This window comes from Mixophyes fleayi, chromosome 3, assembly GCF_038048845.1.
Source record: "Mixophyes fleayi isolate aMixFle1 chromosome 3, aMixFle1.hap1, whole genome shotgun sequence".
Lineage (NCBI taxonomy): Eukaryota > Metazoa > Chordata > Amphibia > Anura > Limnodynastidae > Mixophyes > Mixophyes fleayi.
Genome location: NC_134404.1, coordinates 158,596,359 through 158,612,166, shown reverse-complemented (window position 1 = coordinate 158,612,166; position 15,808 = coordinate 158,596,359). Strand labels below are relative to the sequence as shown.

The window sequence follows — 15,808 nt, the reverse complement described above, 5'->3', positions numbered from 1 at the left end:
AAAAAAGATAATGGAGACCCACCCTAAATACCTTTTTTTTGGTTTCCAGCTCATATTTGCTTCCCATCTCATAGGTTAAGGGCCCCTGTCCCTATCATTTGCAGATCTATTAAAACAAATACAAATAGTGTCTAATAGAGTGTAACGAAAATTATTAACCACAATGTTTCACATGTATCATAAAACTAATTTTTTATTTGATTGTTATGAATACCTAAAGTATACATGGAGCGTTGGTTATTATCGTGCAGATCACACGGTTCACAATCGTTTGTCCAGACATTGCAAGAGTGTGTACGTTCCCACGATCATGTTTTATGGTACCAAAACACATCGCATCTGTTGATTTGGTTTTATAAACTTCCTAAAAATCACAATCAACGATGGAATGATCTCAGGCAAATGCAGAAGTGTGTATGCGCTCACGACTAACAGTTACAATTTTTTCTGTTGATGGTTATAAGGGATGAAGATCACATATCGGAAAGGTAAATCTTGTAAAACGTATATAATGAGTACATATGAATCGGCATGCTGATAGGTACTTTCAGTCGTTGGTAAAATCGTTAATGATCATGCATTGGGAGAAATTTTCTGTAGTGTGTACCCAGATCCAAGTCAGTTGGGATATCTCTAGATTCAGTTTTTCTTTCGCCAGCTAATCTTCTTAAGGTCTCAGGAACAATGGTTAGGCTGTTGTTCCTGGTGAGTTAATTTGACTTGATGGCTCAATATATCAGAAACCTTGGGATATCCCAAGTGATTTATAAATAAAATGATGGCAGCATGTGTAAATTTTAATTATTAGAAGGTTACAAATATGTTGATATAATATCAAATTGTATATTTATTCAACATCTATTTTCTTCTTTTTTCAAGGATGAAGTATCAATTGTGGAAGTACCATTAGGCAATCCTACTGCAGAAATAGTGCAACAGTCTACAGGCGATGAAACACCTGCAAGTACAGTTACACCAGACAAAAACACAATCAATCTTGTGAATGAAATTGTTGCAGAAACTCCTACAGTTCCTATTTCTGTTTCTTATACTGATACTCTTCTTCCTGAAGAATATGGGACTTCACCTATTTCATTTCAAGATAAAGTAGAGGTAGACCTTCAATCGCCATCATTGGAGGAGATTATTAGAGACATTGACAATATAATTAAGGAAGGTTTTACAGTGCCTTTGGATACTCCATATACCAAGAGTGAAGTAATAAATAGAAATGTAATAGAAGTTATTGTAGACAATAATCTGATTGGGACATCAAGTGATACACCATCTGACACATGGGGCGAGTTTGTACCGTCATCTACCAGTACAGTGTTTCCATACATGACAATGGAAACAGCAAGGGGACACACCTCAGTAAAGACAGAAAATACCTTCATCATGGACAAGATAGTTGTTACATTGCCATCTGTGGTAGAAACACCATCTGGAGATGGTAAGTAGTAACATGATGCATATTATTTAACCTCTAACAAGTTGGCTAGAGTTGCATATAATACCAGTTGAAAGAGAGAATTTGTATTTCTAAAAACTGTTTCCAATGTAAAAGCTTGATAACAAGAAACAACTGAACATGAAAATGTCTATACATAGCCTAAAATACCAGTAATATAATATATCTTTTTACAATGAAAAGATTTATGGAGATAAGTTACTCCCTAAATAGCATATGTACAAAAGTCAATCCTATTTAGGAGAATAGACTTCTGGGTAATGCCAGTTATATGACAATCCTTAGAGTCAAGAGCATTTTCCTATTGCTGTGTGTATATATTATTTCACATGCTGACCAACAAATCCTATGGCACACTGAGGAGTACTAACAACGCTGAAACATACTGTCTACAGGTGGGGATGGATTCAGAATGAGCTTGTGTTGTGTTCTAAAACCCCACTAGGTAAGTCATTCAGAGGGTGGCCATGTAAATGGCTTTACCCAGAAGTTTAATACCCTAAATAGGAGTGGTTTTTTATTCTTAGATTTAACATTAGACAATTGTAGTTTTAGAGTGATATACTGTATTTTCTACAAAACTGACCAGGCAGATATTGCAAGCTCTCAAAATAACTTTAGTGTTTAGCTTTCAATGTAATCTCACAGGTAAGTCAATAAACTTTTAACAATCTTGTATAATGTGCGTTTAAATGGCTACATGACTATAATGGTACAAGCTTGTTCTAGGGTAAACAGATAAGATATGGTATAGCCAGGGCTGCCAAGAGGAATTAAGGCCCCCGGTACAGCAACTTCATGGGGCCCCCCTTTTAGTTGAGCATGGTAAAACATTTTGCGCCGCCGATCTGTCCAATTCTGCCCAGCACCTTTAGTCACACGTGCCCCCTCTCTGCCCAGCACCTTTAGTCACACATGTCCCCTCTCTGCCCAGCACCTTTAGTCACACATGCCCCCTCTCTGCCCAGCACCTTTAGTCACACATGTCCCCTCTCTGCCCAGCACCTTTAGTCACACATGTCCATCTCTGCCCAGCACCTTTAGTCATACATGTCCCCTCTGTGCCCAGCACCTTTAGTCACACATGTCCCCTCTGCCCCAGCACCTTTAGTCACACATGCCCCCTCTCTGCCCAGCACCTTTAGTCACACATGTCCCCTCTCTGCCCAGCACCTTTAGTCACACATGTCCCCTCTGTGCCCAGCACCTTTAGTCACACATGTCCCCCTCTGTGCCCAGCACCTTTAGTCACACATGCCCCCTCTGTGCACAGCACCTTTAGCCACACATGACCCTTCTGTGCCCAGCACCTTCACACATGCCCCCTCTTTGCCCAGCACCTTTAGTCACACATGCCTCCTTCCCATCACATTTTCTTACCTTTTCTCCACTGCACAGCACAGGTCTATATCTGGCCATGCTCCCCGCTGGTACCTGGTCCGGCTCTGAACACAGCCCCCTGCACTCGCGGGTGAAAAAAAAAAGTTTAATTTTTTTTAACTATGCAGCTACAGTGGAGTCCCGGGCCCCCCAGGCAGGTCCGGGCCCAAGTAATTTGTACCTGCACCACCCCCCTCTCTCGGCAGCCCAGGGTATAGCTGCCTACAGTAATTCCAGAACAAATCACAATGTCAGACATGTGTAAAAGCGTAATATGATGTAAATCAGATAGCAACATTAGGACACTGTCAAAAAGAAGGACAATTGTTTCATCAATTGGACTGTACAAATTTCAACAAGTTATTCTGTAAAGGAGCAATATCCAGGTCAACTTAGCATATTTTCTCCAGCACGTGTACGGTAGATCACTGCCTTCTCCATCACAATTTTGTTTGTGTTTCCTTACCAGGAAATGTGTTAATTCATTCTCATGATGAATGAGCAAACCACGTTTTTAAAGCACCTTTACCTAATGGTTTAATCCTATAATGCTATTCTTGTTGATCAATATAAAATATCATTACAACACTAAACAGTATTATTGCCATGCTACGTATAAAAAAAAATAGTTTAAAACTATACTAACTACAGGTTTATTTTTACAATACATGAAAGACTGGGGGCCAGAGTGTTTGGTGAAATGATAGAATCAAAGTAATTACATTTTATATAACCTGCTGCACCTGGATTTTCTCTCTATTGCCATTTCTACCATACTTAGGCCTCATAACTATTAGCATTTTAAATGAACACTAGATAAAAACATTATATACAAATGGACTTAATATGCATTTTTACTAGTGTTTTTGTGATTACTGTATGCTTTCCAATGCATTTATATGAATTAAACACAAAATGCAAAAAAAAGTCATACTGCCACAACGCAATTGAAACACCAATAGGTATGGTAATACTAGAAACAAACATGTGTTTAAAATACGTTAAAAGCGAATGGAAAACACGCTCGTAAAAACGTCAGGGGCTATGAGCCCTTCTGCATGTTTCCTGAATATTCAGCTCATATGCTAGACTGGGATTGCAAATATAATTGCCGTTCCCAAATAAACCATATACTGAAGAGTTAAGGACATATTGTGAAAATATGTGTAACACTGATGGCTTTGGCTTTCTATTAGTCAAGATTCCCTGCACGTTCACTGGCTTTTATAGCATTCAGCTGACATACTGTTTTTGCTGTTGTGCATCTGGCTGATTGTCTCAAATAGCAAATAAATCTGAAATGTTCTGCTGCTCACATCAACCTCGTGTCGTAGGCACAACACACTCCCCGCATGCAAATGATAGATATGAAAGTAAAAGAGAATTAAAAGCTAATGACAACCTGTCATCTTAAATAGTTACTTGCCATAATGAATAATAGAATTCAATAAATGTTTGCAAAATGTAAGTTAGTAAATGTTTAGTGGTGGGTGTATTTCTTTATTTGTTGTCACATCATTTTCTTAGCGTGACTGGTAAGGAGCAGCATGTATTTCTACAGAATGTGTTATGTTTATTCTAGTTATGTGAACATTATGGGGAATCAATGGCAGAGAAGGAACAAGTACTTTACATTTTGATGAAAAAATAGAGTGTGAGGTTTGTTTGTATCAGATACAACTGTCGATTTATTTTGTGTCTCTGAGAAAATTGAATCAGTGGATATTTTTAAATGCCATTCTGATTTTAAGAAAAAGTATTCACACCTAAACAATAATTCCACCCAGAACTAAAATTAAACTGCAACATCCATGTGCCTCGAACAAGCAGAATAGCATGGATATGGTGTCTGGTGTAACCTCGTTTTCTGCCACATCCCCCCTGGCACCTGATCAATAGTCAATTCTCCTATTATAAACTCCTGAGTGCTTTCTTCTGCTGAAGATTTTATGGTTGATAACCAGTTTAAATGTGAATGGCAAGCCTCAAGAGCGATCAGCAAACACAAAGTGCAAACGTGAGTCTCACATTTCGATCCACAGATCCGAGTCAATTGGTGATTGCAATGTGAACATTGGTCCTGGCCATCGAAACTCACATTTTTAAGCATCTTTACTTGTTACCAGTAATATTGACATTTTATGGGTGTTGCATATGTGATCAGATGTACACAAGGGGGTATGAAAGGAGAAGGAGATAATCACATCCCTTTTATAATATCATAAAACACTTTAACCTATTTGTCAGAAATCAGACATAAGAGAGGAAATACATAAGGTTAATGAAAAGTGTAAATCATCCATGTCCCCTTCTTTCAAAAATCTACCATGGTACTGGATATATTAGTAAGCTGAAAAACCAATGGTCCATGTCTTTTTAAGAAAACTGTTGTAATGTAATATATAAAGCCTCTAGCAGACCATACATAAGGTCACAAAAAATATAGTGACTATATACAATTGGTGACATCCCCTAGTATCATTACACACACTATAGTTTGTTAATATAAAAGGAAATTTCAGAAGCTGGGAAGAGCCAAGAGAAGCAACTACTTTCATGTAGTGCTCGTAATGAAAAAAACCAATATCTTGACACTAAAGATTTCCAAACAAATGGATTGTGCAAGAGGCAACTCTGTAATGACCTCTACTTTCCTGAGAGCTCAGAAGTTCTCAGCAGATATTGTATTCAATTATCAGAGTTAAAAGGAGCCCTCAATGGTCACTTTAACTTTTACAATAAGCTCATCAGACCTCTGAGGAACAAGTAGGTCAGTAGGACATTTTAAGAACTAAGTCACTAAGGTGTAGAAATGCCAGAAATAATAAATAAATACTGTTAGATAAAGACCATGATAAGACATTAATAATAATAAAAAAATCTAATACAAAAACCTTATAATTGTATAGAACAAAAAATCAGAACATACAGAGTGAAAAGCGCATTCGTATACAAACTAAAAGGAAAAGAAGTTACAGGAGTATTAGAAGGAGAAGAAAAGACTACATAAATAATAAAACACATTAACATATTTTCGATGCAGCCCTTCTTTTTGCAGTCCTATTATCTATAGATACTATACTGGGAATTGGCTTACATAGGAACAATATGATTTGTATAGTACTACCTGCCAATCTGAGAGAGCATTTTCCTAAAAAGCAAGTGTTCTCAGAATGTTAATGATATTGGTACCTGTGATGGTAATGCTTTAATGGAGCCTGTCTGATGTTTCATGTTGCCTCAGCTGAGCAAGCAATACCAAAATTCCCACTCATATTAAAGTGATTCTCCACTTTAAATGACTAGAGTGTATTGGCTTAAAAACAGCCTTCTGAAAGTTTTCTAAATATTTTGGATAAAATACAGTGTTGTTATATTTGCATAGGCCCTCCAACATGACCCTCCTCTACTCCCGAACATCCTACCTAATCTTCTACTGCAGTTACCAATGCTTGATTAATGAATTGATGAAATGGCTGGGGTTTGTTTGTTTTTGGGTTATTTTTAGTTTAAACCTCAAATTAATAAATTCAGCACAGGTAATAGCAATAGGAAATAAACTGGAAAGTTTGGAAGCAGTGGGAGGGGTTATGCTGTTTGAGTAACAAACGTGTGATGTAGAAGTTGCAGAAGTAGCTTTTCCCAGAGATGGAAGTGTGCCTATATACATCAGGATGTGTTATAATTGTGCCCCTTGTTGCATGCTTGGTACCTTGGTTCTCACAGCTCCTCACTAAATTTCTCTTTAGATATTGAAGAGGCAGTGCAAAGCATGCAAGTGTGAAGGGTGCCCTTGGTGGCCTGCAATTACATGCAGTCCTTGTTGCCCCATAAGTTGGAGGAAAACAGGCAAACAATAGACCAGTGTACCCCACCCAAATACATGGGTGTTTAACACAGTCACATGTGGGCAGATTCTAGTTGTCACGGTCACTAGGAGTCTCGACACAGAATCTACCAATAGATGACTTTGCCCACCAGAGGCACGGAGTCTAACACAGCGGCTGGTCTTCTCCAGGAACTCCCGCAAGGAAGTATGGGTTTTAGCGGCTTCCACTGTGCAGGTCGCGACCCTCTGATGAGTAAGGTAAAGTTAACGGATAACAGCTATAGAAGATGGTTAGGTGCCAGCCAGGGCTAGATAGTAGAGAAGGCTCAGAAGTAACGGAGAGTCTCGGGAGAGAAGAGGCCGTGCTGTGGTCAGCGTGGAGATGTCTGCGGCTGATAGGTATTACCACTAAGGTGGAGATGAGGCTTGTCCAGTCTGCAGGTGCGATGCAAGGTAGCGTGGAGCTGTCTGCGGCTGACAGGTATTACCACTAAGGTGGAGATGAGGCTTGTCCAGTCTGCAGGTACGATGCAAGGTAGCGTGGAGATGTCTGCGGCTGACAGGTATTAGATCCAGGAGGTGTGAACTCCTTGGTTGCCTCAGCAGAATGAGAACCAAGAACAGGCAAGGAAGGAAGGTCAGGGGAAGCCTTAAATAGGAAGAGACAATTGGAGAACCAATGAGGGAGATGGAAAGGTTTCAACAGTCCTTCAGTCTGCACATGCGCAGTAGCATGGCTAAGATGGTGGACAACCGCGGTGTCGCACTAGTGCAGCATTGTGATGCGCAAATCATATTGAAATATTGGGTGGCAAACCATCTCAGTACATATAACGCAAACTTTATTTCAAACATCTTCAACTCCAGCACATAAGCATAACGTTTGCAGATACAATTTCATTCCCTTAAATCCAGCACAGACTTAGCAGATGTAAAACACTTTCTTGATAAACTCAAATACCATGTGTTACTGGGTATAGTAGTTCAACAGCATGCAGTCATAGTTCTTCCTATGCACAGGCACACAGTTGGCATGTATCAGAGGTTCTTGCACTTCTTCTCTACTATCATCGCAATATCCAGGGACTCCATGAGTGCATTCCATTCCTTACATCAGGGATCCTCTTCCACAACTTATCGCCACGCTGCCACCACACAGCGGCCCCCCCCCCCTCACAGTATGGGAGCACTTTATAAGGGGGCACTCCTCCTGCTGCTGTTCAAACCATTATCCCAAATGTTCATGGACATTCTTTATTACTATAATGATGCTGGCAACTTCTAGTGTTGAATATTTCTCACATTTCCCACATTCTGTGTCTTACGTGTAGGACTTACTTACATCTGAAGATTTTTCTGGAGTATTTCACAATCCCAGTAACACTTTCGTCAAGCACACACTCTTCTAGTTACTTGAGATGTATCCATTTAATAATATAATAATAATAATAATAAAATAATTTCTACCCATTCAGATGCCCTTTTTCTGGGGTACACGTGAAAGTGGAGACCCCCCTGCTGGCTCTATGGGGTCTCTAAACCCCTGTCTGCTGACAGCAATGGAGAACACCTAACTTGGAGACACTTCCTCTGTTGCCTCTTTATCTCACCCCTTGTCTTTCACAGGGGCTCTGAATAGCAAAGTGCAGCCACACAGCTGTCACAGCGCACTCCCCCTGACGGTGCCTCCTTCTTAAAGTGGGAGTCTCTAGACTCCCTAGTGGAGTCACCTCCACTTGTGGCCTGACAGCATCTACCTCCAAAGTGCCATCATTCCAAAATGGCCACCAAACCTCAAGCACAGGAAAACCTTCTTATAGGTCCAACATACTGTGCCATTGGCCACGCCCCCACCAATGACACAGCCATCCTTATAATCGTATGGGGGAATGCCTCTCTGGTGACGCAACCACACATGTCACTGGTGCCCTCCTCCAATGTGAGACACTGCCCCATTATACTAAACATCTCCCCCTGGTGAACTCGCCTTCAGTCATCGGGGAATCGGGCCTACACATAACACTTCCTGAGTTTACAAGCAAAACTTGCGTGTGGTATATATCCCTACGGATACAACCACAATATATACCTCTTAAGGGACAATGAAACTTGTGGCTCCGTGTTGCTGATCATGAAAAAAGTTGGGTTACCGCTGTTGGGGGTGAAAATCAGTATAAGATCTCCCTACAAAAGCAGTAACCAGCATTCAGCTATGCCAGACTGTGCTGGTAACACTATATCAGGTAGACCTGCAGCATGTGGACCCCTTTCATAATGTGCTCCAGCCCCAACCTAGTCAGCACAGGGCTAAATTCCATAGGGGAGTCAGGCCAGCAAACAATAGTCCCCAACAGGGAAAACCAGCCTAGAGCCGAATGGCACAGGAGCGTTTCCAAACACCCCTGGGAAAGTGAGAGTCAGGGTAAAAGATAGATAAACATTACTTAGTGGAACTAAATATCACAGCAGTCCATGGCAGCCACTAACTGCTTGCAGGGGCACATGCAGGAGGGGTTTCTGGGTCTCCAGAAACCCCTCCCCTCCGCTAACGAAGTGCCCCACATAGCGGCACTGTAATATACAGCAGCCGCGGCGCTGTCAAAGAAGCATCCGCGGCGGTGCTGTATTCTATACAGAACCACCACGGACGCTTCTTTGACACCGCCGCGGCTGCTATATAGTACAGTGCTGCTGAAACAGAGCTGCTCTGTCGCGGGGGTTTTTTGGGGGTTTTTTTGGGTGGGGGTGAAAAATCTCAAGAGTCACACAGATTTAAAAAAGTGATATATATAAAAAATGCAGTGCTGCTGTATTATCTGCAATTATAATACTCATACCACATATACAAGTGCAACTCTGGTCCGGCATTTCCATTAGGCAGCTGCCTAGGGTGCCATGCTCTAGGGGGTGCCACTGAGGCCAGTTATAAGTGTTAATAATGTCACTTAAGCTGACCTACAATGCCGCTAGCCACTGCATATTTTATGAATTATTCAGGATCTGCAATTGAGTCATTCACCACAGCAAGGTGCTCTCCCCTCACTCCAGGCTGCACAGCTAATCTACGCACATGGAGGAGCTCATGAATGAGTAATGGTGCCAAAAGCCGCACTCTAGGGTGCCCCCAGACAGCTACTCACAGCTACTCATGGTCAGGGTGACATGGGCGGAGTAAATGCAGGTGCTCCGGGTGTTATCGGCTGTGGAGGTGCCACTGCCGACTCCTCGCCCAGGGATGTGTGCTTAGGGAAGTAAGGGGGATTCTGTAATGTCGGAGGCAGCTATGTCTGCAGCCAGTGCACCCCATGAATCTCTGACCTTACAGCTACAGCCTGAAGGCAGCCCAGAGAGTAGAGAGTCCGGCAGGGGATGTACTTTGGTGGAAACACTGCTTAGAATTGATGTGAAAAAGGAGCAGCTCTGTTCAGCTCTCTCAACTAAGAAACTGGAGAAACTTGGAGTGGAAGGGAAAGAAAGCTGTGTATGTGATAGTGTGACAGCAGTGTAGAATGACAATACCATGACACCCACAGGTGCCTCTGTTCCACCTCTTTAATTAGCATTATATTAAAACTTATATGATACTATTGATTAAAGTCAGGTCCTGGCATAGTGCTTTTCTACTTCACATGTAATATTCTTGTATATCTCAATAATAGTGTTGAAATTATACGTCACTTATCATTTACTTCATTTTATGATATAGTGAGTATTCGTTCCCTTATGTTTAATCACTGTAAATGTAGGCACTAGGGAAATGTGAATATTTTGTTAACTTTAAAAGTAAATCAATTGCATTTTAAATTCCCTTTAATCCAACTTGAGGCTTTCAGTTCTCTTCTTGATGAGTTTATGAGTATGGGTTGAGGGTACGATGGAGAAGGGGGGTCTGCAGGGGTGGTAGACTGAAGCTTTGAGTAGGGCACCCAGAAACCTTGCACTGGCTCTATTGCAAATGAACATCCATTTATCTTTCTTTAGCAAAATGAAATATTAAATTAGTTTTGAAAGATACATACTGTAAATACAATACAGAGAGCATGCTAATGAACGATAAACAATACAAAGACCATTCTCTAGTGACCATGATACTAAACACAGTGCATACACTATACAATGCCATTACAATTCTTGAGGTAAATGTAGTCCTCTCTGGTGGATTTACAATGCAGACCCACTCCCCACATATCTGGATTTACAATACAGACTCCCACAAATTTCTGCTGGTGACATAATGCAGACTCCATATATCAGGTGGGGGTACAATGTGGACCCAAATAAATTACTTAAACAATATGTAATCAAGCACTGTCTCTTGGCATGCTGGAGAGGAAATTTGGCTGTGCTGTGAAGCCATTATAGATAGTAGATGGCTCAGTCCAATACATAATGCAGGTTACTGAGTTGGTCACATGTTGAGTGTTGTTTAAACTAAAAAAGGCAACTGTAAAAATATTTACACTCATATGCAGAGCCAGAGGAATCTCAACAGGCATCAAGCTCTGCACCTGCAGCATATACACCAGGTCAGGCATACATACACCGACATCAGCATACACACAACCAGGTAATAAGCGCAACAAAACTTTGTTAACATATGCTTTGATAGTGAAATACACATTCTGTATTAGGTTTGATATAATACAGCAGATATAATTAGAGATGGGCGGGCTTGGTTACCCGAGAACCGAACCCGCACGAACTTCAGGTATCCGAGTACCGAGCAGAGCAGGCTAGGTACTCTCCCGCCTATTCGGAATTGAAAACGAGGCAAGACGTCATCGTGACATCATCGGATCTCGGAGCTCGGTTCTCGCGATGTCTCAAATGCATAAATATCCGCCTCCACAGCAATCCATTGCCATTTGACAGAGGGAGAGAGAAGGGTTAGGTCGCAGAATTAGAGCAGAGAGAGAGCAGTTATTACAGCAGTTATTGAACAGTTATTGGAGCAGGAATAGAGGAGTATAGATGAGTCATTTTTGCAAGCAAACATTAGAAACTGTTTGGGGTGTCATATTTTCTCCTAAAGAAACTATTTTCTGTCTGCAGAATTGTAATATACCAGCACAATTTATTTCTGAATTTGCACTACAAGTGTTGGGTGTCACATATTCCCCTGTAGTAAAAAGCAGTTTTCTGGTATTGAAATAATTATATACCAGCACTATATATTTCTGAATTTGCACTACAAGTGTTTGGGGTGTCACATATTCCTCTGTTCTAAAAAATCTATTTTCTGGTGTTGAAATTATTATATACCAGCACTATATATTTCTGAATTTGCAATACAAGTGTTTCGGGTCTCAATAAAATGGATTTACTGCAGTCCACATATGGGCAGGATCAGCAAGCAGTTGCTGGCACCAGTCCTGATGGTAGTCTTCCCTGTACGTCATCTGGTAAAGCCTATGTAAAAGTACATAGTCTTTTTAAGTCAGGGAAAAAAACACAACAAAAAAAAACCTTTTACCGTGTTGAAGAGAAAAAGAGCTGTAACTGATGACAAGTTAACTGCCGAGAAAAAAAAATTGTCGACTTGTCATTCTACACACGCAGTGGCAAAGAAAGAATGAGGCCTTCGCATTTCTCTATTAGTGCCAGATCTTAAAATGTTACTGAGCCATCTTCTTGTACGGTCACTCGTGACCAAGCAAGACCAAGTAATTTGGATTCCAAAAGTGGTGCACAACTACTGTTACGTGTGAAAGTCGAGCTGCAAGAAAACAGTAAGGCATTAGAGGAAAATGTATGCTCAGAATCAGAAATTACACCAATCCCAGTGGAGAGTCCACCCACTAGTGGTATGTGTAATCGTGACCATTCTGATAGTGTACCCATAAAGAAGGGCCCTTTCAGAATTTCTGCTGATGTGTGCCTGAACAGCCCGAGTGTAGCCGGTGATACACCAATTGAGGATGCCACTTTGGAATTAGAAGAGGATGAGTGGGAGATTTGTGTAGGCGACGAGGACACTAATGAGGATGTTGATGAGGATGAGGTTGTTTGTGTAAGTCCTGCACCAGTGGCAGCAGTTCTGGCACGTCACAAGAAGAAGCCCATTGTCATGCCTGGGCATAAAACCAAAAAATCCACTTCTTATGTGTGGAATTTTTTCTACCCAAATCCTGACAACAGTTGTATAGCCATTTGTAGTGTATGTCAAGCCACAGTCAGTCGAGGGAGGGACCTTAACCATCTTGGAACATCATCCATGTTACGCCATTTGACGAGAGTTCATGGCAAGGTTTTGGGAAAAGCTGAAACTTATGGCAAAAAAATAACAAGCACTCCATCATCGGCTAGGACCCTTCTGTCATCTACATCCCGATGCCTGCAATCTACACCCACAACACCGTCCTCATCAATATCCTCAGTAGCGATCGGAGTTAACCATGCATCCCACTTGGTAAGGCTCGATTACTCCTGCACTATAATTGATTCCTCTGAAGAATGTTTAAGCGTTAGTCCCACTGCTGCTGCTGCTGGGGGTGAATCTTCCTCCCATAAGAAGGCCAAGAAAAAGAGCGCTACTATTTTACAACAATTAACTGTAAAACAATCTTTTGCTAGAGGAAGCAAATATGACAGCAGTCACCCAATCGCCAAGCGGAATACAGACGCCATGGCTACTATGCTAGTGTTAAATCTGCATCCAATATCCACAATAAACGCAGCTGCTTTTTCACAGTTAATTGATGTTTTGTGTCCCCGTTACAAAATTCTATTGCGACACCATTTTTCCCGTAAAGCTATTCCACAACTATACCAAAAAGTTTGTAAAAATGTAGTAATTGCGCTCAAAAATGCCATTCTGCCCACTGTACACTTAATCACAGATATGTGGACAAGTGGAAGTGGGCAAACCAAAGACTATATGACTGTGACAGCCCACTGGGTTGGTCATTCGCTTCACCAGCAGGAACAGCAGTAGCATGTACACCACTACATAACATTTGTCACAGGCAGGCTACTCTTTATATCACAGGCTTAACTAACAGCCATACAGCTGATAATTTGTTACGAAAACTAAGGGATGTCATTGATACATGGCTTATACCACTTGGAATCTCCCCAGGATATGTCATTTCTGATAACGCCAACATTATTGTGCGAGCATTACAGCTGGGTGAATTCCATCACATTCCCTGTTTTGCTCATACAATAAACTTGGTGGTGCAGAGCTTTCTAAGAAATAACCGTGAGGTGCAGGAGATGCTTTCGGTGGCCCGTAAAATTTCCGGCATTCCGCCACAGCATGTATGAGATTGCAGCAGCTACAAGAACAATTTAACTTGCCCTGTCACCAACTTAAGCAAGAGGTGTTAACAAGGTGGAATTCCACCTTGTACATGCTTCAGAGGATGGAGGAACAGCGCAAAGCCATCCAACCGTATTGCACAAGCCATGGCATTGGGAAAGGGGGGGGAATGTATTTCACTCTTGCACAGTGGGGAATCCTTTCTGTGCTGTGCATGGTGCTGAAACCATTTGAAGTTGTGACGTGTGAAGTGTGTGAAGCTTGAATTCCCTTAATTCGACTATTGGAAAAGCAGCTTGACAAACTGAAGGAGGAGATAAAAGAAAACAATTCCAAAAAGTATGTTGGCCTTGTAGATCAAGTACTTTATACGCTTCGCAACGATCCAAGAGTAATTCAAATTTTGAACTTGGATCACTACGTTTTGGCAACTGTGCTTGATCCTAGGTTTAAGACCTACATTGATTCTTGCTTACAAATGACTGAGATGTGCATCTTTGCAAGGAGCTATTGGCCAGCAAGTTGTCCGCTGAACTGGGAATTGGCTTGACGACGTCTCCTCCTTCAGTTTCTCAGGCAGCTGCTGCTCGGAAAAAATTGTACTTTCCAAAGCGAAGCAGGGATGACGCAGGGGGCAGACCACAACAGTATGACATCTGGGCTGGTTTGAAAGATTTTACCAAAAAATGTGTGACCTTGCCCATAACTGCATCCAATCCTACTATTAACATGCAAAGGATGGTGGAGGATTATTTTCAAGAGTTAATTGATATTGAAATGTCAGACAGTCCCTTTCCATACTGGGAAGAAAAACAAGCCATTAAGAAACCCATGTACAAAGTTGCTTTGCAATACCTAAGCTGCCCACCCTCCAGTGTGTACTCAGAAAGCGTATTCAGCACAGCCGAGAACGTTGTCAGTTATCGACATAGGAGGTTACTTCCGAAAAATGTGGAAAAGTTGATATTCATCAAAATTAACTACATCTTCCATGGGGAAGGCCTTTACCATCAAAGAAATCCAAGCACTGCCAGTTCTCTAATGGCAGATTCCAGCGGAGATTAATTAATAGTCTGTGATGATGATGTACACACTGATGAGGGTGAGGATGATGCTTAAGATGATGATGACAACATCTTTTTAAAACTTTCACTATAAGTGTAGGGTGTAATCTACCCCCAAACAGAAAAGGGACTTGGAGCATTTCTATTTAACGTACAGTCTTTAAAGGCTGCTGTTTTGTCAATTTCACTAAAAGTGTAGGGTGTCATACACAGACAGACACCAAACTGTCTTTGGTCATTTCTATTTTATTGTACAGTCTTTGCAGGCTGTTTTTTTTTTCTATTTAACTACAAGTAGAGGGTGTCATATACAGACAGACACCAAACTGCCTTTGGCCATTTCTATTTTATTGTACAGTCTTTGCAGGCTGTATGTTTTTTTCAATTTAGCTATAAGTGGAGGGTGTCATACACAGACAGACACCAAACTACCTTTGGGCATTTCTATTTTATTGTACAGTCTATACGGGTTGCTTCTTCTCCTATTTCAATTTTAATGTCTGGGAATCATCTAGACCCAAACAGAACATCTGCTTTGGGCATTTCTATTTTATTGTACAGTCTATGCAGGCTGCTTCTTCTTCTATTTCAATTTTAATGTCTGGGAATCATCTAGACCCAAACAGAACATCTGCTTTGGGCATTTCTATTTCTAAAATAGTCTTTGCAGGCTGCTCCTTTTTCTATTTAACTATAAGTGTAGGGTGTAATATACACCCAAAGGCGATAGCTACATTGCCAATAGGCAAATATGGAGAGGAAGACAAGCAGGCCTGTCTGTAGAATTTGCAGGCAAGTGTTAC

The 15,808-nt window shown here is 41.2% G+C and overlaps 1 protein-coding gene across 4 annotated transcripts in view; it reads left to right on the top strand.

Annotated features, from left to right (window-relative positions):
* Positions 1 to 15,808, top strand: part of IMPG1 (interphotoreceptor matrix proteoglycan 1) — a 288,481-nt gene that overhangs the window by 158,971 nt on the left and 113,702 nt on the right. For all 4 annotated transcript variants that reach the window (XM_075202665.1, XM_075202667.1, XM_075202666.1 and 1 more), the window contains one exon: positions 880 to 1,453. In XM_075202665.1, the coding sequence (XP_075058766.1) occupies positions 880 to 1,453 (574 nt within the window). The remainder of the gene's footprint in view (positions 1 to 879; positions 1,454 to 15,808) is intronic.